General features: G+C 45.7%; 5 protein-coding genes and 1 long non-coding RNA gene across 8 annotated transcripts, besides 1 other annotated feature; 4 read left to right on the forward strand and 2 right to left on the reverse strand.

Annotated features, from left to right (window-relative positions):
- The first annotated feature begins 1,574 nt into the window (after positions 1 to 1,574).
- Orct2 (Organic cation transporter 2) lies at positions 1,575 to 4,274 on the forward strand. 2 transcript variants are annotated; one of them, NM_001275978.2, is made up of 1 exon: positions 1,575 to 4,274. In NM_001275978.2, the coding sequence occupies exon 1, from the start codon at positions 1,976 to 1,978 to the stop codon at positions 3,677 to 3,679; it is 1,704 nt and encodes a 567-aa protein (NP_001262907.1). In that variant the 5' UTR covers positions 1,575 to 1,975; the 3' UTR covers positions 3,680 to 4,274. The 2 variants fall into 2 exon arrangements, with proteins under 2 accessions (NP_001262907.1, NP_651238.2); NM_142981.3 differs by having other exon boundaries at positions 1,575 to 3,822.
- A 531-nt stretch (positions 4,275 to 4,805) lies between these two features.
- Positions 4,806 to 7,338, forward strand: Orct (Organic cation transporter). 2 transcript variants are annotated; one of them, NM_079755.2, is made up of 1 exon: positions 4,806 to 7,338. In NM_079755.2, the coding sequence occupies exon 1, from the start codon at positions 5,491 to 5,493 to the stop codon at positions 7,135 to 7,137; it is 1,647 nt and encodes a 548-aa protein (NP_524479.1). In that variant the 5' UTR covers positions 4,806 to 5,490; the 3' UTR covers positions 7,138 to 7,338. The 2 variants fall into 2 exon arrangements, with proteins under 2 accessions (NP_524479.1, NP_001262908.1); NM_001275979.1 differs by having other exon boundaries at positions 5,185 to 7,338.
- Positions 7,339 to 7,935: 597 nt separating this feature from the next.
- Positions 7,936 to 8,001: a mobile genetic element.
- A 116-nt stretch (positions 8,002 to 8,117) lies between these two features.
- shps (sheepish) lies at positions 8,118 to 10,122 on the forward strand. The gene is made up of 3 exons (NM_142982.3): positions 8,118 to 8,556; positions 8,616 to 8,798; positions 9,197 to 10,122. The coding sequence occupies exons 1-3, from the start codon at positions 8,177 to 8,179 to the stop codon at positions 10,065 to 10,067; spliced, it is 1,434 nt and encodes a 477-aa protein (NP_651239.1). The 5' UTR covers positions 8,118 to 8,176; the 3' UTR covers positions 10,068 to 10,122.
- Positions 10,123 to 11,456: 1,334 nt separating this feature from the next.
- On the reverse strand, positions 11,457 to 11,914 carry lncRNA:CR45662 (long non-coding RNA:CR45662). Its single transcript, NR_125243.1, has one exon. It is a non-coding gene; the product is annotated as a long non-coding RNA:CR45662 (long non-coding RNA).
- A 586-nt stretch (positions 11,915 to 12,500) lies between these two features.
- Positions 12,501 to 17,163, forward strand: CG6356 (uncharacterized protein). The gene is made up of 7 exons (NM_142983.3): positions 12,501 to 13,390; positions 14,827 to 15,273; positions 15,338 to 15,492; positions 15,550 to 15,718; positions 15,781 to 15,922; positions 16,021 to 16,174; positions 16,234 to 17,163. The coding sequence occupies exons 1-7, from the start codon at positions 13,275 to 13,277 to the stop codon at positions 16,761 to 16,763; spliced, it is 1,713 nt and encodes a 570-aa protein (NP_651240.1). The 5' UTR covers positions 12,501 to 13,274; the 3' UTR covers positions 16,764 to 17,163.
- CG34290 (uncharacterized protein) lies at positions 17,099 to 18,364 on the reverse strand. The gene is made up of 6 exons (NM_001104429.2): positions 18,204 to 18,364; positions 17,997 to 18,144; positions 17,839 to 17,943; positions 17,612 to 17,730; positions 17,362 to 17,557; positions 17,099 to 17,301 (listed from the first exon to the last, which is right to left on the reverse strand). Exons 1-6 carry the CDS (start codon positions 18,334 to 18,336, stop codon positions 17,154 to 17,156), a joined length of 849 nt encoding a protein of 282 aa, NP_001097899.2. The 5' UTR covers positions 18,337 to 18,364; the 3' UTR covers positions 17,099 to 17,153.
- Between the last annotated feature and the right edge of the window lie 269 nt (positions 18,365 to 18,633).

The raw sequence follows: 18,633 nt of genomic DNA on the forward strand, positions 1-18,633 counted from the left end.
AGATACTCATTTTCGTAGATGCAGTAGTTTTTACTTATCCTATTTGTGTAGCCAGTTCTAAACTTAAAGCTTGGAATATGGTAATTTAAGATGCACCGCATATCAGTATATATAAACAGTATACTCTTCAAAAAGATTCACCGCTGATCGTGCTGTTTTTAAGTTTAATTATGAAAGATGCAAACGAAAATGGCCAAGTTTGAATGGAATGGGTTAAGAATGCGGTGTTATCGAGTGGTTCACTCTTCTGCAACACCTGCATCACGACTGGTCCACAGTCGCAGTGGTTTATCCGTCAGAATGTTGGATAGTGTTGTACTCAGTTCTCAGTACTATACTATAATTATTTCAGCAAAGCAAGAAGATTTGGCAACTTTTCAAAATATAGATTTCGATGGCTGCACAACGGTGCGTTCTCATATTCTTGTTCCCTATATATTTTAAGTTTAGTGACGTGGAGCAGGACAATTGGTTCCCACATACCGCCCGTACTCTTTGTAAAAGTTCCAAGAGGGGTTGTTTAATGAATAAAAAGTGAGGTGACTAATTATTTTCCTGTCCTTAACTTTACCAGCTACCACCACCACCTGGATGCATTCTGGGGATCAAATATTCCGCCAGCCTTTGTTGCAAATATTTAGATAAATAACACTAGCGAATGAACGAGAAACGAGTGTGAAATAGGAGCCATTGTATCGTACGATTTTCCGTCTTTGATTTTTCGCTCTCATAATGGGTCAGCGCCCCGCTTATTAATTGAGCTCAATCAGGAGCGTCTTTATTAATTGTCGCAGGGGTATATTGTGTTTTACTAACTATAGTAAGTTATAAGTTATAAGTAAGTATGGTTGAACCCTTCTAACTTTGTAATACTAGATTTCAAAGTTGAAGTTACTTGGTGTACTTGCTTAACTATAAGATATAATTTTCTAATGAAACTAAGTTCTTTTAGCTGATGAAAACTGGTATCTCAACGAACAAGAATGGGTATCTCTTAGTCGCTAGACTCAACTGCGACCATTTCTTTGTATTTTTGCAATACCCGCTTAATTGTCTGTCTGTCGCAGCGCAGCTCAATTGGAAGTGAAAGAGAGCGCGTAGGTCTGAGTGATCGTGATCGCCTGATTGACAAACGACTGCCATCGGATGAGGCATTCGAGTTTCCACTTACCTGGCTTACCTGGCTGCAAGCGGCTGTGCAAATGGAAATTGGTAGAGGCTTTCCCCGTAAGTGGCCGGGGATCGGTGTAATTTGCTACCAAAAACGACTAGGGGTGGCTCCGTACCATGTTAGTCATATCTCCACCTTCTCCTCGTCCGCCTGAAGTGGTTGTATCTGGGTATTGCTATCTTGGTATTAGAGACCCGCTCTCCCGATTCCATATCGATTCCACTGAGAGTGCGCATGCAGCCGGCGTTTGTTTGCCGTTCTTCTTTTCGCATATAACATAAACAGTCGGATATATCCGAGCACCAGAGAGGGTCGGATATATAGCCGCCTTTGCTGTTGTCCCTGTCGGTTGGCATGAGCTATTGTTTTTGGCTTCGGTTTGGTCTTGGTTTGGTTTGGATAGTCAGTTCGGTTTCGTTGGCCTGAGGTGACGCATCTAGATAGCGGGTTGCCGGTTTCTTTCGCGAAGTGCCCTTGTTTTTCCACCGCGGTTTCACTTCCTCTCCCTGGCCAACATATTTGGGCAACACGTGTTGGCCGATAATTGCCGGAACCGAGACGGAGAATTCTCGCTCTCCCTCTCTCTAGGGAGCAAAGTACACGTCACAACGGAGCAGAGAGTCCACTCTATTTCTCGGAAACTTGCGAGTGCGTCGACATCACGAGATTGTGCCAAAAAAGCATAGCGTTTCCGATTTGGTGTTTTATTATACCGGCGCCACTCGACGAAGTCAGTTGCGCGAACGGAATCTAATATTTAGATTCGTGGACTCTGGACAAAAGTGTTGAGTGTGCAGTTTAGCCATGGGCTACGATGAGGCCATCATCCATCTGGGTGATTTTGGACGCTATCAGAAGATCATCTACTTTCTCATCTGCCTAACATCCATACCAGTTGCCTTCCACAAGCTGGCCGGGGTGTTCCTGCTGGCCAAACCGGACTTCCGGTGCGCCCTGCCCTTCGAGAATGGAAGTAGCTACGACTTGCCCACCCACCTGTGGAACCTATCGTATCCGGAGAATGAAAGGTGCTCCTACTACGATGTGGATTACACGGAGGAGTACCTGAATGGCAGCATTCCACGGAGCAGCAACGAAACCAAGACCTGTTCCAGCTACGTTTACGATCGGAGCAAGTACCTCAATAGTGCGGTGACCGAGTGGAACCTGGTTTGTGGCAGGGATTTCATGGCAGCTACCAGTGATTCGCTCTTCATGCTGGGCGTGCTTCTGGGCAGCATTGTGTTTGGTCAACTGAGCGATAAGTACGGAAGAAAACCCATCCTCTTCGCCTCACTGGTCATCCAGGTGCTGTTCGGTGTTCTGGCTGGAGTGGCTCCGGAATATTTCACCTACACGTTCGCCAGGCTGATGGTGGGAGCCACCACTTCCGGAGTTTTCCTCGTGGCCTATGTGGTGGCCATGGAAATGGTGGGTCCGGACAAGCGCCTTTACGCCGGCATCTTCGTCATGATGTTCTTCTCCGTGGGATTCATGCTGACGGCGGTCTTCGCCTACTTTGTCCACGACTGGCGCTGGCTGCAGATTGCTCTAACGCTTCCCGGACTAATTTTCATGTTCTACTACTGGATCATTCCGGAATCCGCCCGCTGGCTGCTCTTGAAGGGACGTAAGGATTGCGCCATTGCCAACATGCAGAAGGCGGCGCGATTCAACAAGGTGGAGATCAGCGATGAGGCTTTGAGTGAGCTGCTCGATGAGGGAGAAAACTCGGAGGAGAAGGCCAAGCAGAAGCTGGAGGATCAGGAGCTGGATGAGGGACCACCGCCCTCCGTGTGGGATCTCTTCTGCTACCCCAATCTCCGGCGCAAGACGCTGCTTATCTTCCTGGACTGGCTGGTGACCAGCGGCGTGTATTATGGTCTCTCATGGAACACCAGCAACCTGGGTGGCAATGTGCTGCTGAACTTCGTCATCTCGGGAGCCGTGGAGATCCCGGCCTATATATTCCTGCTGCTGACCTTGAACCGCTGGGGCCGGCGATCGATCCTGTGTGGCTGCCTGGTGATGGCCGGTCTCAGTCTCCTGGCCACGGTCATCATTCCGCAGCGAATGCACACCCTCATAGTCGCGTGCGCCATGCTTGGCAAGCTGGCCATCACGGCGTCGTATGGAACCGTTTACATATTCTCCGCCGAGCAGTTCCCAACCGTGGTTAGAAATGTGGCCCTGGGCGCCGCCTCTATGGTGGCCCGGATCAGTGGCATGATGGCACCGTTCCTCAACTTCTTGGCCACCATCTGGAAGCCACTGCCGTTGCTCATCTGCGGATCCCTGACCTTGGTAGCCGGATTGCTCTCCCTCCTGCTGCCGGAGACGCACAATAAGCCCATGCTGGAGACCATCGCGGATGGCGAGCGCTTTGGCAAGAAGACCAAGGCAGATGTCTACCTGGAAACGGGCCAAGAACTGAGAGCACCAGAGGCGCAGCCACTCAAGGGATCAGGCGAGACAAATGGATCAACCATAGCCAATGGCCACAAGTAATAGTTAGACGCTGGTGTTGAACTTTAAAGTTTCAAGAAATTACAGACAGGGCATCTAGAATTCGGTCACGCCAAAGGCAGGGCATTTACCTTTAAAACATAGACCAAGTATTATATACAAATTTTGAAATCTCACACGTAACCAAAAAAAAAAAAAGACCATGCAAAAAAAATTAAGATTGAAAAGCAATGGGTAGCAACAAATAGATCATAACTCTTTTAGCATTTAGCCGGGCAGTGAGGAGCGGTCTTATAAAGAGGGTTACGAATTCCGAAGATTAGGGGAGGTTTTTCCCAGGAAAATCAGCTGGAAAATATACCGTGTTGCAGCATAATTTATTTCTATACCTATTTAACTTTAGATGATTTTGAAATAAACGTACTTTTCCAGAGATTAAATAACTTTACCCCTCCTCCTCGTTGACCCCTCGTAAACCCGGACAGAATGTCTGGCCATTCCATTAGGATTTTTGAAACGTGTTTCCGCTGTGTTTATTTTCGTAGTCGCCTCTTATCAGCCCCAAAAACACGAGACTCTCATTTGAAATGTGGACCCGTACTATAAATCACGAGATTAACAAGTGATTTGTTATACTACTTAGTTATAACAATCATTTTTGGCTGCAGAAAGAACTCATATGCCTTGGAATGCGAATCATAATCGTACGATTCTTGGGCTCTTGGGCATAATGTTGCATTATTCACATCTCGCGAGCACTTTGACCTTGATCTTTTCCTACGTGGCTGCTCGAAAAGTGTGTCGTCTATTTGTAGTGCACCATTTACCAAGTGAACTGCCACATGTTCTCTGCACTTTTCAATTAATATTTAAACAAACCAGCCGATGTTTCAGATAAGAAACGGAAGTATACGTTTTTTTTTTAAAGAGAAATCGGTCTGAATGAAAGAGCAATTTTTGGAAGAGTATGTTAGTTAGTATTATCTATAAGCAGAAGGCAAACGTACATATATGGGGAGCTCATATATAATACTTATCAACATACAGTCGTGGTCGCAATATTGGGATATGTATACTTCGCCAGTTAAATTATTCAAATCGAATTCAAATATTTTCAAAATGTACAGCATTTATTCATATTAATTTTCATTTATTAGTTTAAAATGAGATAAACTCAGATACGCTGAAATTTGGAATCGAACCACAATCGGTGGACACTTTCTTTGGTCAGAAGATGTTCCTGCGGGCTCTAATTGACATCATACGATGTCCAAATCAGTGCGGCAGCTGCCACTTCTCCGCCTGCCCGGCACCCCGATTTCATCCCCATTCTGATATGGGAAGTTATTGATTCTATTTAGAGTTTCCTAATGCGGATCGCTGATCAATAGATTGGCTACGGGGTTGAACGCTCTACACACCACACACACACTGGTAGATAGATAGGCGCGTACCGCTCACACAGACACAGCCAGATAGGCGGACGTTCTGTTCTGGGTTCGTACGAACCCTCGATGCTCTTTGTGTTTTCAGTCTGAGACTGAGGCAGCTGGCGAGCGGTTGATCGCGCGCTCCAAAATCCGAGATTCGCTGGACAGAGATTCACTGCGGTACTGGAGAGTGCTGCTGCAGCAACTGCTGGTGCTGGTGCTGGTGCAACTTGGTTCCGTTTTTCAACCAGATTGTTGCACAATCGAACGGGTTCATCGGGCGTATACGCAACCAGACGCGTTAATATATTGCGCATACGTCACGGTGCCGCGACCATTGAACCGCTGCTAGTCAGTTATCGTACGACACTCGACGGTTGACAACGCCGAATCTCAGGTGTTACACCTGGCACTGCTCCACCAATGGGCTACGACGACGTCATCACCCACCTGGGTGAATTCGGTCCGTATCAGAAGCGCATCTACTACCTTCTCTGCCTGCCGGCTATAGTCTGCGCCTTCCACAAGCTGGCCGGAGTGTTCCTGCTGGCCAAACCCGACTTCCGATGTGCCCTGCCATACGAAAATGGCAGTATCTATGAACTATCACCCCACCTGTGGAACCTATCGTATCCGGAGAATGAAAGGTGCTCCTACTACGATGTGGATTACACGGAGGAGTACCTGAATGGCAGCATTCCACGGAGCAGCAACGAAACCAAGACCTGTTCCAGCTACGTTTACGATCGGAGCAAGTATCTCAATAGTGCGGTGACCGAGTGGAACCTGGTCTGCAGTCGAAGCCTGCTAAGTGCCACCAGTGATTCGTTATTCATGCTGGGCGTGCTCCTGGGCAGCTTAATCTTTGGCCAGATGTCCGACAAGCTGGGACGCAAGCCCACCTTCTTCGCCTCACTGGTGCTTCAGCTAATCTTCGGCGTTTTGGCTGCCGTGGCACCCGAATACTTTAGCTACACGATTTCCCGTATGATTGTGGGCGCCACCACTTCGGGAGTCTTCCTGGTTGCCTATGTCATCGCCCTGGAGATGGTGGGCTCCTCGTATCGCCTCTTTGCCGGCGTGGCCATGCAGATGTTCTTCTCCGTGGGCTTTATGCTCACGGCCGGCTTTGCCTACTTCATCCACGACTGGCGTTGGCTGCAGATTGCTATAACCTTGCCGGGACTGCTCTTCCTTTGCTACTACTGGATCATTCCGGAGTCTGCCCGTTGGCTCTTGATGAAGGGTCGCAAGGATGAGGCCTTTGTGATCATCGAGAAGGCGGCCAAGGAGAACAAGGTGGAGGTGCCCAATGAAATCTACGAGCAGCTGGTGGACGAGGTGGCCGAAAAGAAGAAGCAGGACGAGATGGCCGCCTCCCAACCAGCGGCCACTGTGTTCGATCTCCTGCGCTATCCGAATCTTCGACGGAAAACCCTGCTCATCTTCTTCGATTGGTTTGTGAACAGTGGCGTTTACTACGGCCTGTCGTGGAACACCAACAATCTGGGTGGAAACCAATTGGTTAACTTTATGATCTCTGGTGCCGTGGAAATTCCCGGCTATACGCTGCTCCTCTTCACTTTGAACCGTTGGGGTCGTCGCTCCATCCTGTGCGGTACCATGATGGTGGCCGGAATTAGTCTGCTGGCCACCATCTTCGTGCCGAGCGACATGAATTGGCTGATCGTTGCCTGCGCCATGATAGGAAAGCTGGCTATTACCTCGTCGTATGGAACCATCTACATATTCTCAGCGGAACAGTTCCCGACTGTGGTGCGGAATGTGGGTCTGGGAGCCTCCTCCATGGTGGCTCGCGTGGGTGGCATTCTGGCACCCTACCTAAAACTGCTGGGCGAGATCTGGCGACCGCTGCCGCTGATCATCTGCGGAGCACTGTCTCTCACCGCTGGCCTGCTGTCCCTGCTCTTGCCGGAGACCCTTAACAAACCCATGCCGGAGACCATCGAGGATGGGGAGAACTTCGGCAAGAAGCCGGCGCCGCAAGAAACCGCCGAGGAGGGTGGCACCCAGGAGCTGTCCGGAATGCTGAACGGAAAGTCCGGCTAATTGGAGCCGGAATTGCGAGACGACGAGCAGTTAATCACTCAATCTACACTGATGGCCTCAATTGGTCATTTCAACGAATTTAAGCATTCAGCGCACTTCCATTTCTCCAGCGATGTATATTGTACAATTCATTCCATTTTCTCAGCTCTATTTGTTTAATTTTAAAAGCGATTTAATAAAAGTCACGCATATTTAAATCGTATTTGCACACAAGTCGCCGTCTGTTCAACGAACTTTGTGACAACTTTGTTTTTATTGAGCCGGTTCACCGTCGGTGAGACGATAATATAAATTTGCTCATTAAAAGAATTAGGTCTAAATGGTCGGCTGATAAGAGAACGCTATAATCTCATTGAGTGCAATCTCCTAATGCACTTGCCCGCCAGAGGAACATTCAAATTTTTTACTCATTAATGGCGCTAATAAAGTTGCGTTCACATATCAGTGGTTGTGAGTGATAAAACTGATTACTGTCAACGCTGTCCATTGATAAGAAAATCAAATCAAATCCACAAAACTCACATGTTCCCAACCTTAAGTATGTTCAATTTAACGGACTGATCAAGTTTATCTGATTTATGGTTCAACGACCTTATATTGATATTGTATATGGAAATGGGATATTCCAATATTTATGAGCCATGTGATAATTTTATACCCCTAAAACTTTGAAATAAAGAACATTTCATAAATGTTATATTACTTGACTAATTCAAAGATAAAAAGTTTTAGTTTGAATTAAACTTATCGTGTATGTGAATTGTGGCGTATTGTTGTTGAGCAAATGGGTTCTACATAAAAACAAGAGATTATGCTATAGTTGAGTACCCCGACTATCAGATACCCGTTACTGAGCTAGTGTAACTCGACTATAGCATTCTCTCTTGTTATTTTCATTATTCTAAGGGCAGCCCAAAAGTATGCCCCACATCAGAACCAGCGTTTTCAAACTGTGCCTGTGCATGTCAAACTGTCTTGGCGCGAGTTTTCAAATTTCTCAGTGAAATGAAGTGAGCATACAAATTGTTGGCTGGACTAAATGGATTTGCCCTTTGGCACACAGACTCCGGAACTAGATGTACTGATTGTGGGCGGGGGCCTCTCGGGCCTGGCCTCTGCCCTGAAAATCCTGGCCATGGAGAGCACCCTGAAGGTGAGAATGATTGAGGCTAGCGATGCCTTGGGCGGCCTGATGGGCCAGAATAGCACCCGACTGGTGGATGCAGCACAGCAGGACATGCTGGCCCTCCTGACCCTCATTCACTTGTCACCGCGGCGGCGGAGGAGCATCAGTGGCAGTCTTCGGAGATGCTGGGATCTGGATCGTGGACTCACAGCTATGCCGGCCAAATTTGAACTAGGACGATACATCGATATGCTGGACTTACGGATGCCCAAGTTTCGCTCGAAACGATTCAAGTGGGTTGGGTTATTAAAGAATTTGTTAGATTTGCACAGGCTTATGACTCATTTTCTAGTCTTCGTGAGCGAGTGTCCAACATGGAGCAGCACATTTGCCACCATTTGTTCTTTAGCAAGTCAAGGAACTTCATGTTGAACCTGGTGCAGCTGGTCTGCGGTGTTCCTGCCAATGAGGTGGACTACGATGTCTTTATGTCCGTCTGCAGCTCCTGTGGTGGTCTCAAAGTTCTGATTGACTTGTAAGTTGCTAGATGCTACAAAGTATTTATATATATTTTATCTCTTGCGAGTATTAGATGTCTATATTTTCCTGCTTACTTTTTATGATTCAGCTTCTGACAGTTAAGTGTTTTTAATGATGAATGATTACAACAGTGTATGTCGCAATTTTAGAAGCAAAGGTGTTAAAAACAGTAATTAAAACATAAAGGCAGTACTTTGACTATGGAATACATGGTTAGATAGCGCACTAAAAAGCAGAGCACAGTTGAAATTGATTGATTACTTGAAATAGTTACATTTTATAGGTCACGTATGTGTCAGCAGTCTGATTGATTTGATTACGTAGATCTGAAAGGTGTTATATGTATCATATAATTAATTACCTTATTAAATGATAATTACACCCCCTACGTAGCTACTTCACCTACCCCACAAGCTTCTATGAGATATCCACTCAGATGCTGATAGAGAACATTTTGGAGCAGCTGCAATTTATCAAGATTATCCTAAACTGCAGAGCCGTCAGATTAGAGCACTTTAAGAACTATGTCCAGGTGACGGATGATCAGGGTAACAAGCACACGGCTCAGGCTGCGATCCTGGCCATTCCCTGGAACAAGGTGCAGAAGTTGCACTTCGAGCCGCGCATACCAAAGGTCTTCCTACCACGGACGACATCCAGATCTGGCCGAAAGGGCCGCCAGGTGATCAGCCAGTTTCAGTTGCGATACGGCAAGTCCGTTTGGACGGATCTCGGTTACTCCGGCAACTTTCTCAGCTCCCAGCCGATGGTCAGTGGTCACGAGTGTCGGATGTCCAGCTTTTGCGGCTACGTGCTGCACTTGCCGGAGGATCAGGACGAAGTGCTGCAAGATGTCGTCGATCTGTTGGCCGAACACTTCGGCGAGGAGATGCGCCAGCCACTGGAGTGCCAGTGCTTCACGGATGAGCTGAATGTGGCGCAGCATAAGCCGCAGACCAAGCCCTGGCATCGGGTCATCTGGTCCAGTTCCTCGGCCGTGGGCACCAGCTATCGCAGCCTGATGGGTGGTGCGGTGCAGAGTGGCTTCCGTGCGGCGGTGAATGCCGTCTTTGTGGTGCGACCGCAGGTGGTCAGCTGGAAGGACATGCTCGTCGAGCAGCCAAAGAATGGCCAGGATGTTGTCTCCGCCGGCAGAATTAGGGGACTCCTCAGTCGCCTCAATCTCTACAATGTCACCTTCTACAGCTTCTTTGTGATCGGACTCATCTGGCTGCTGAACCTGGGTTATGCCAGGTCAATCTAGGGGATTACCACACCTGTGTACATATGTATCTATAGAAATTAAATGGTTGTTTTTGAATGCCTTTAGTCGGAGTCTTTGTCTCGAAAATCAAAAGTCGAGTGGAATGTCTTAAGTGGGCTCATTGAGTTTAGCAACGCCTAGATTTCTATGAATTCTTGAACAATTCCGGGCAATCATTCACTTAAGCTTTGCCAACGCCTGGATGGCTAAATTGTGCTGTCGTTATAAGTAGAAATTATCATCTCAAAGGTTTCCATACGATGTGTGTGGGGGTAAGTACTTAAGAACACATTATAATATACATAATATATAATGCATGTACATATATCATTTTTATTGTGCAAAATCATTTAATTATAAGGCCAATTATTGCTACAGATGAGTTTCATACAATAGGTATGTGTATCTTTTACGTCTCAATGTATCTTATAAAGTGTGTAAAGTAACATTACATTTAAGAGCAAAAATAAAGTAGTTTACTATCTCTTTATTTGCTGTGCTATATTTAAATTGGGCTTGAATCTCCTTAAATTGCATTATATCTTTTTATGACAAAGCATATCGCATTATAAAGAATTCTGGCTGATTACGTTGATAGGAGGGTGTGTATTATTAGATTAGCTCTAAATGGATTGACCGATGTGGCCTGAAAGCGGATAGGATTGAGTAAATAAGCCAGAATAGTACACTTCCGCACCAAAATGCACGTGCGTTTGGAAAACAATGGAGGTCTGGAATCGAAATAATGCCGGGTTTCGACCCAAAACGAATTGCTAATGGCGGCACGCCCATGTGCATCACAGCGACCCATCAACTAAAGCTCCAATTAAGACTAGAATGTATAGATGGGTATGGCTAGAACCGTTAGTACGGCTAGAACGGCTAACCTACGGATGAATAGAATGCGCCTGGGAAGCGAATAAAGCCGAACAAGTGAGCAGCAATTGTGGCAAGGCTAAAATTAGAATGCGATAACAAGGGAAATCATAATTGAAGTGCACGGGATACTTGTACTATATGTACATATGTATGTATGGTATGCATTGTAGATGCCACAATGCGATCCCAAGCCATCACCCTTCAATGTCAATCTCCATATATTCCCGCAGGGTTAGCAGTTAAGATATTGACGTCGATCGAACGATCGACTAATTAAGCTCAATTGATCTTGGCCAGAGTTGAGGACTCTCGATGCTGGATGCGATAAGCCAGGTTAACCTTAATCGAATCACCTGATAAGCGGGTCAGTGCTCAGACATCTGGTTCTATGCCATCTCAGCGTTTCAGAGTTCCGGTTCGAGTTGGTTTCAATACAAACTCTATTCTATGCCAGCGGCGTGGGGATTCATTCACAAACTAGTCGCGAGAATATCAAAATATGAGTAGGCATTATTTCCACATTGTATACAATTCTATTCCATTCAGAAGTTCGCTCTGCTCGATTTTCCAAATGTTTGCTACTAGCGCAACTCGAAAATACAAAATACCCGAAACACAAATGCACAAAATGTAAACATTACCAGACTCTCGAATATTATCAAGAAAGCAAATGGGGGGAAAAATGGTAATGAAATTCAGAGACAACAGCACTAAACGGCCTGCTAATGTAAATGTATCGCGCGGTTCGGGTAGCGCTATTGTAAAGTATCTGACGGATTTGGGAGAGGGAACGAGTGCGACCATGTGTTCAAGTGTTCGGGAGTGTATTATTTAAATGTTTTCATGTTCTTCTACGCATTTCGAATGAGCAATCCGAGTGAAAACGGTCGTTGTGGGGAAAATTATACATATTATATACTGTTTTTCAATTTTAAATAACATAATTTCAAGTAGCGTAAAAAGGTTAATAACATCATTGTTAAAAAGGTGACCACACACACAGTTGTTATTGCATTAGCCCTAAATTATCCTAATGTCCAAGTCTAATTATATGTTTATACTAATTCTGGAAATTTGACAACAGCTGCCACACAAAAACATGCAAATTTTTGGTAATTGCTTTGTTTTAAAAATATTCAGTTGTTTCAAAAAAAAAAAAATCATTGCTTTCCTTGGTTGTTCGTAGAGTGCGCACTTATCGGCATTCGCTAAGAATTGCTCTCTTTGGACTCCCAACGACTGCGATTTGAGTTTTTTAAATATTTTTTTCTTGTTAATAATGCCTGCACCCGAATCCAAAAAGTAAGCAACATAAGTCCGAGTATTTGGATCGACAAGAGCCGAACGAACGCGAGTGGATGGATCGGCGCTACTAAGGCACTGACCGAGTGCGATGTTAGTACCGCCCCAGTACCTCCTCCTCCTCCTCCTCCTCCTCCACCGCTAGCCCCTCCTCCTGGCCAGACACACCGCAACCACCAGCCCCCCCCCCTCCCCCCTTTAATCCAATGGATCGGCGGCATACAAAACGCGGCGATCGGCCTCCCGTGGGCTTAGTTTGTGAGACGCTCCCGAGGCGACAAGTAGTTGATAGCGAAGATCGGCGAAAACCGGCAGGCAAACGCAACTGCACGCGCTGCAGCATCAAAAGCAGCACCATAGATACAAGGCAGTGAAAAGAATATCCCAACGGAAAATATATCATTACATTTTCATGTTTATTTTAACTTGGGGAAAATTCGGTTCGGCAAACAACAAGCGGCGTTGGTAAAGAAAGAGCAGAGAAAGAAAAACGTGTCGCCGTCCGTCAAAAGTGAAGCGCTCCCATGTGCTGTTGCATTGGCAATTGAAAAAACATAAACAGAAAATAGAAACAGAATATAGAAAATATATAGATAAACACAGCCACTGCAGGAACCACAATCAACACAAAAAGAAAAAAAGAAAAAATTAATATATTTCGACCTGTAGTCGAGGGCGAAAGTGAAAGTGTACATCTCTTATCTCCCACCTCTGCCCATAGTGAATGCACTTCAGCGAAGCTACAACACTGGGTTCCTAAGCCCCCGAATCGTATCAGAATTCAAATCCGCAGATCTGTGTTTTTTGCACGAGTTCAAAAATAGATTGCACAGCCGAGGAATTCAAGTTCAGTGGCACAGGCAGAACCTCCCGAGCAATCTGAACATTTCGTTTGCGTGGGGTCAGTCGTCTGCCTCATACAACATCCTCAACATCATCATCATCATCGTCTTCAGAGTCTGCGACAAACGAAAAGATTTTGAATTTTGAATAGCCCAAGTAAAAGTAGAAGTAGCAGCTAGCATCATGACTCAATCCACGGAGAATCCGGAGAAGAATCGCGAGCTGATCAGCGAGGAAAGCATGAAGGATCTGCTCACCAAGCAGCTGGAAGTCGTTGGCAGTGGCGGGGCATTTGTGTGGTAAGTGGGATGCACTGCGAGAAAAGTCTACAAAGTTGAGTCTACTTTAGTTGAAAGTGTGGTTTTATAATGATCAGCTATTTTTGCTCTTAGAATATCTACTTTTATTATAAGATATAATATTATATATATATATAGTCTAGTTTAAATTTAGTACTTCCATTTTTAAAAGTAAATAATGGGAGCAGCTGAAAATTGAGGTTACAACTTTTCAACGATTTTATTCGGATCAATGGAATAAAGGAGTCATATTGCTGCCATAATTTGATCCAAGTTGAGGAAGTCACTTTTCAACTCAACTCGAATCACGTTCCACTTGACCCAGTTCATAATGAATGCAGTGAACCAGCTTTTAGAAGGCTAAGTTTTTAGAATTCGTTGACATTACTCAGGGTGGTGCACTTTTCTCCCCTGACTTAGCTAATACAGATTTAATTGGTTTTTTCTGCTTGATTGATCGCTCTGATTGAGCATTGATTGAATGTAGCTCCCTTTTTAGCCACAAACTGGTCAGCACAATTTCATCTAAAATCAATTATTTTAGCTTTAAGCTTTGCTATGCTGGGCCAAAGGGGCTTCCTGGTGTTAATTTTAGGCCGGGATCGAAGACGACTCACCATCCAGCTGTGCGTGGCTTCCAATCGAGGGGCCAACGGTCATGTGAGTGCTCGTCGGTATGAACGGTATGGCATTTAAATATAGCACGGAAATCTGGCCTATCAGTGCGCATACACATTGAATATGTGTAGTAATACATTTCCACTAGGCTCAATCGTAGTTGATAAGGCACTTTGTGAATCGAAATCGGGCGATGGGCGATTAAGTACCGGTTCCATTACCCAGATCGCTACGGGGACATGAAACCAGTCCGTCCCATCTGATATGATCACTGGGTAGACTGAGTAGAGGACGTTCAACTGATTCACTGGAGGAAGTCCTACTACCAACTGACTTGAATGCTGATGATATTCGCGGAACTTTACGTCGCTTAGTGGGTGGGGGAGTCACGTGAAAATAAAAAATCGGATGGATATGTAAATATTGTGCACAACGTTCCGGTTGCCCGATTTGTATAATGATTAACGACGATACTGCCGTTCGCACAAAACATACATATGCTCTCTGGCGAATCTTAAACTGCCATTAAGTGATTATGTGATCAGCATACCTAGTTCATAACTACCGAATATTTCGCCCACAACCTTCACAGCTTTGTTTTTACACCGTTGTTGTGATCGTTGTCATTATTTGCATTCCGATGAGCAGTTAGTTAGCCAAGCGGTGTCAATGTGCCACCAATTCGATTGGAGTTGCGTGTTGTAAACAATTTATCCGGATACGAGATAGAGTATCTGCGAAAACAATCTAACAATTAGCAGTGAAGTGAAATATACCTAACTGGTACTTAAGTACTTAAATCCTCTACCCCTTCTCAGGGCGATCTTCTTCCTGTGTGTCACTCCCAATATACTGAACGGATTCCATGTGTCATCCTATACGCTGCTGGGCCACCTACCCGATGACCAGTGGTGCGGCATTCCGGAGCTGCAGGACACCAACTGGACACACGCCCAGAAGCGGGAGATTGTCGCCAAGGGATTGGATTCGGGCGGTTGCACCGTGTGGGACTGGAACTATGGCCACCTGGCCAAGATGTCCTACGAGGCAGCCCTGAACTATACCGGCCATCTGACGCAGATTTCCCCGCCGGCTGAGGTATCCTGCCGTGTAAAGGGGCAACATGAGTTCGCCCATCCCGAGACCACCTTCGTTGCGGACTGGGATCTCACCTGCGACCGGAGCATCCAGCGTACCTCCGCCCAGGTTTCCATATCGTTGGGCAAGTTCTGCGGATCCTTCTCCTTTGGCATCCTGGCCGACAAGTGAGTCATTGCAAAGCTTCTTGATATGGGTTAAATCAATGTCTAATCTTTGGTTACCCTGCAGATTTGGTCGCAAATCCTCATTCACCCTGGGCGCTGCCTTCTTTATTGTGGGCAGCTTCTTCTGTACCTTCTCGCCCTGGTACAGCCTCTTCCTGGCCGGACGTTTCGCCCTAGGAGCAGCCTCCTCTGGTCTGTTCTATCCAGCATTTACCATGAGTGAGTTCGTAACTATGTACTATACTTCTTTAATTAGTTTCTGCGTTATTATTTTAGTCGTGGAGAACATCTGCTTGAAGCATCGTTCCTGGATGTCCATTGCCTTCTCAGCGTCCTATCCGGTGGGCATGATCATCCTGGCCATTGTGGGCTACGTCATCCAACCGTGGAGACATCTGCAACTGGCTCTCACCATTCCTTCGCTGCTGCTCATTCTGAACTGCTAGTGAGTGCTCCCAATCCCGTTTATATTCATCAATCCCCCTAACCGAGCACTTTTCCCCTCAGCCTGATGAGTGAGTCACCCCGCTGGCTGATCACGAACCAAAGATATGATCGCGTCTACAAGATTCTCTTCAGACAGCCCAGCCATTACCAAATTCAGCCCGCCGTTGCAGCCCCATCTCAAGTCGCCAGCGATAAGAAGTCGGTGAGTGCAAAGTCCCTGAAACATATGTATACCTATATGTTTGCTTCAGTGAATCTGATTGCTAAGTGGAGTGCTGATGAAATGCTCTACCATTGTAGCTGGAGCCCGAAGAGGGATTCTCCTTTGGACAGAAACTCAAGAATGGTCCCCTGAAGTCCATCATCGAGCTGTATGCCAACTCCAAGGTGCGCAGGATGATCTTTGCCTCGTATTTCATGTTCTGTGTCACTTCGCTGAGTTACTATGTGACGGGTAAGTTCAGTCCATAAGGATTCTCATATCTATGGTATATCACTTAATTTCTCCTGCAGCTCTCAATGCCGCCAATTTGTCGGTGTCCAGATACCTATACATTATAGGCACCGGTCTGGTGGATATACCCTCCTATCTCGTCCCTGTGATAATGCTGCGCTTTACGGGCCGTCGCCTCACCACCATGTTCCTGTTCCTGTGGACCGGCGTGTCCTTGCTGCTTGTCCTTGCTGTTCCCGCCGGCAGCACCACCTGGATCGTGGCCTTCGCCATGCTGGGTCGCTTTGGTATTAGCGCCACCTACTCCGTGGTCACGCTCTACACAGCCGAGCTGTATCCCACCCAGATAAGAAACTCGGCTTTGGGAACCTGCTCCACCTTCGCCCATGTGGGCTCCATTTCGGCACCGTATGTGGTCGATGTCCTTGGAGCTCTGGGCTGGTACATTCCAACAACGATTTGCGGCTGCTGCGTTCTAGTAGCTGGCCTACTGACTCTCACACTTCCGGAAACGGGAACGGGTAAGCTGTCCGACAAAGTGGAGAGCAGTGCGTCCTCCACTCCGACGGAGCCGGCCGAGAAACAGTGATGACAGCAATAGGTTAAGTTCCATTTCCACGACTAAACTGATTAACTACTTTTTAAGGTATACGAACATAGGTATTACGACCCAAAAACTTCTGTACCTCCAACTGACTTTCGCTATTTAAATTGTTTTACAATCCGAAACACTTTCAAAAGAAAAACAATTATTGGTTGAAATGAAAGTGTTCTAAAGAAAAGACAAAACTGATAAAAAAAAGTCGTGAAAATGGTTAGTTAGTCTAATGTAAATCTAGCTATATATACCTACAGTAATTAGGCGTAAGTTTGTTAGTTTCTGCTATTCCTGCATTGTTTAAGTAAATATTCATAATTGTTTTTCTGTTTGATATCGCATAATAAATATACTATTTATATGTATGTGATCGCCAGAGATCTAGGACTGCATCAGTAGTTGGACCCAATCGTAATAGGGCCTGGTCACTGTATAGATGCTGGGCATTCCCGGTATGCCGCAAGTGAGTCCGTGCGATACCAGGCCGTAGATATAGTCCTTGCCGCCATATGTACAGATTAGCGGACCGCTTTTAATTGGAAACAATTAATTGGGCATTGAGCTTGTTAGAAACTTATCCCTGGCTTACCCTGAATCTCCCTGACAGGAGTCCTGATTGTTGCCAAGAGCACACACCGTATTTGCCCCATTCTGTGGCGCCCAGATGTGTCCTATAATATCGCGGCATTTTTGATTATCAATTACGCGAACTTCCGCCTCGAAAAGTCTCTTCTGACATGGTCCAGCGTGATGGGTTGCTCCATAGCCAATAATGCGACAGGATTCTATGCAAACTAGGGATTAGTATCGCACTCAATTCGGATGCTGATTAATCATACCATTTTGGTCCGGTTTCATGCCATGTGGCGGAAGTTGAGCGTATTGTAAGCCATTGCCGAAATCACTCCAGTAACGACGTTTCATATAAAGCAGAGCTATATCATTCCGAAAGTTGGATCTGCCATAAACGATAATCTGTACTATTACAATCTAAAGAACAGAATCTCTCCAAAATATAAATCTCCCTTAAGGGGGAGTATTAAACTTGACTCAAGTGACTACTCACGGTTGGAAGTAAATATACTCGACGCTCTCCAGACCATATGGCTGCAGCTGCCCAATGTTTTCAATATTCTCATAGCCAATAAAGGCAGCAATGTAGTGAATGTTTCTTGAAATAGAGCAAACTTGATATAGGCTATATAAGAAGAGGACCTAACATACTTCCTCCAAACGCAGTGAGCTGCGGATAGAATCCAACGATCGCTTATTAGGCTGCCACCGCAAAAATGTTGATAGGAAACTCCATTTGTGGTATTTCTCGTGATTACATCTTGCAATGAGACCATGAACGGATATTTACTTGTGCTGCCTTTAAGTAGAAATGGTGCTTTAAATTAGAGTTCTAAGCTGAAAATTTTAGTAAAGTACTGCCCACTGTTGACACGATCCGACCTCCGACAATGGGCACCGCGTGACAGGATTCAAGCACAGAAATAATAAATAAACTATGGAGAAGCCAGTAAAACCAACTCCACGGGCTGAGATCTAAAGCAGCCTTCATAGTTGGGCTTTGAAAAAGACACTGGCATATGACCGCCAGCGGGTTGCTAATACATAAACCGTTACTATGCAAATACAAGTATAAAAAAGCATTCAAACAAAAGCCAAGCTGTGCAAATATTTCCAATTCCAATGCGCTGGTAAATTGTTTTCAAATCTCGGGCCGGCGTCATCACGGTCTATGTATGTGTAGATTTTCCATTGACTATTTGCCCAGGCATATGTTGGGAATGCCAAAAATGTATACGTTCACAAAACTTTTTCAATTTTCTTAATTAGTTAAAAGTAACGTATTTTG

The sequence above is a fragment of the Drosophila melanogaster genome, chromosome 3R, assembly GCF_000001215.4.
Source record: "Drosophila melanogaster chromosome 3R".
Taxonomy (NCBI): domain Eukaryota; kingdom Metazoa; phylum Arthropoda; class Insecta; order Diptera; family Drosophilidae; genus Drosophila; species Drosophila melanogaster.

Coding starts and splice junctions, on each gene's coding strand:
- Orct2 (NM_001275978.2), top strand. CDS start 1,976: ATGGGCTACGATGAGGCCATCATCCATCTGGGTGATTTTGGACGCTAT.
- Orct (NM_079755.2), top strand. CDS start 5,491: ATGGGCTACGACGACGTCATCACCCACCTGGGTGAATTCGGTCCGTAT.
- shps (NM_142982.3), top strand. CDS start 8,177: ATGGATTTGCCCTTTGGCACACAGACTCCGGAACTAGATGTACTGATT. Junction 8,557..8,615: donor TTTCGCTCGAAACGATTCAA/GTGGGTTGGGTT, acceptor CTCATTTTCTAG/TCTTCGTGAGCGAGTGTCCA. Junction 8,799..9,196: donor CTCAAAGTTCTGATTGACTT/GTAAGTTGCTAG, acceptor CCCCCTACGTAG/CTACTTCACCTACCCCACAA.
- CG6356 (NM_142983.3), top strand. CDS start 13,275: ATGACTCAATCCACGGAGAATCCGGAGAAGAATCGCGAGCTGATCAGC. Junction 15,274..15,337: donor TTTGGCATCCTGGCCGACAA/GTGAGTCATTGC, acceptor GTTACCCTGCAG/ATTTGGTCGCAAATCCTCAT. Junction 15,719..15,780: donor CTGCTCATTCTGAACTGCTA/GTGAGTGCTCCC, acceptor TTTTCCCCTCAG/CCTGATGAGTGAGTCACCCC.
- CG34290 (NM_001104429.2), bottom strand. CDS start 18,336: ATGAAGGCTGCTTTAGATCTCAGCCCGTGGAGTTGGTTTTACTGGCTT. Junction 17,731..17,838: donor GAGTATATTTACTTCCAACC/GTGAGTAGTCAC, acceptor CGTTTATGGCAG/ATCCAACTTTCGGAATGATA. Junction 17,558..17,611: donor CATGAAACCGGACCAAAATG/GTATGATTAATC, acceptor TAGTTTGCATAG/AATCCTGTCGCATTATTGGC.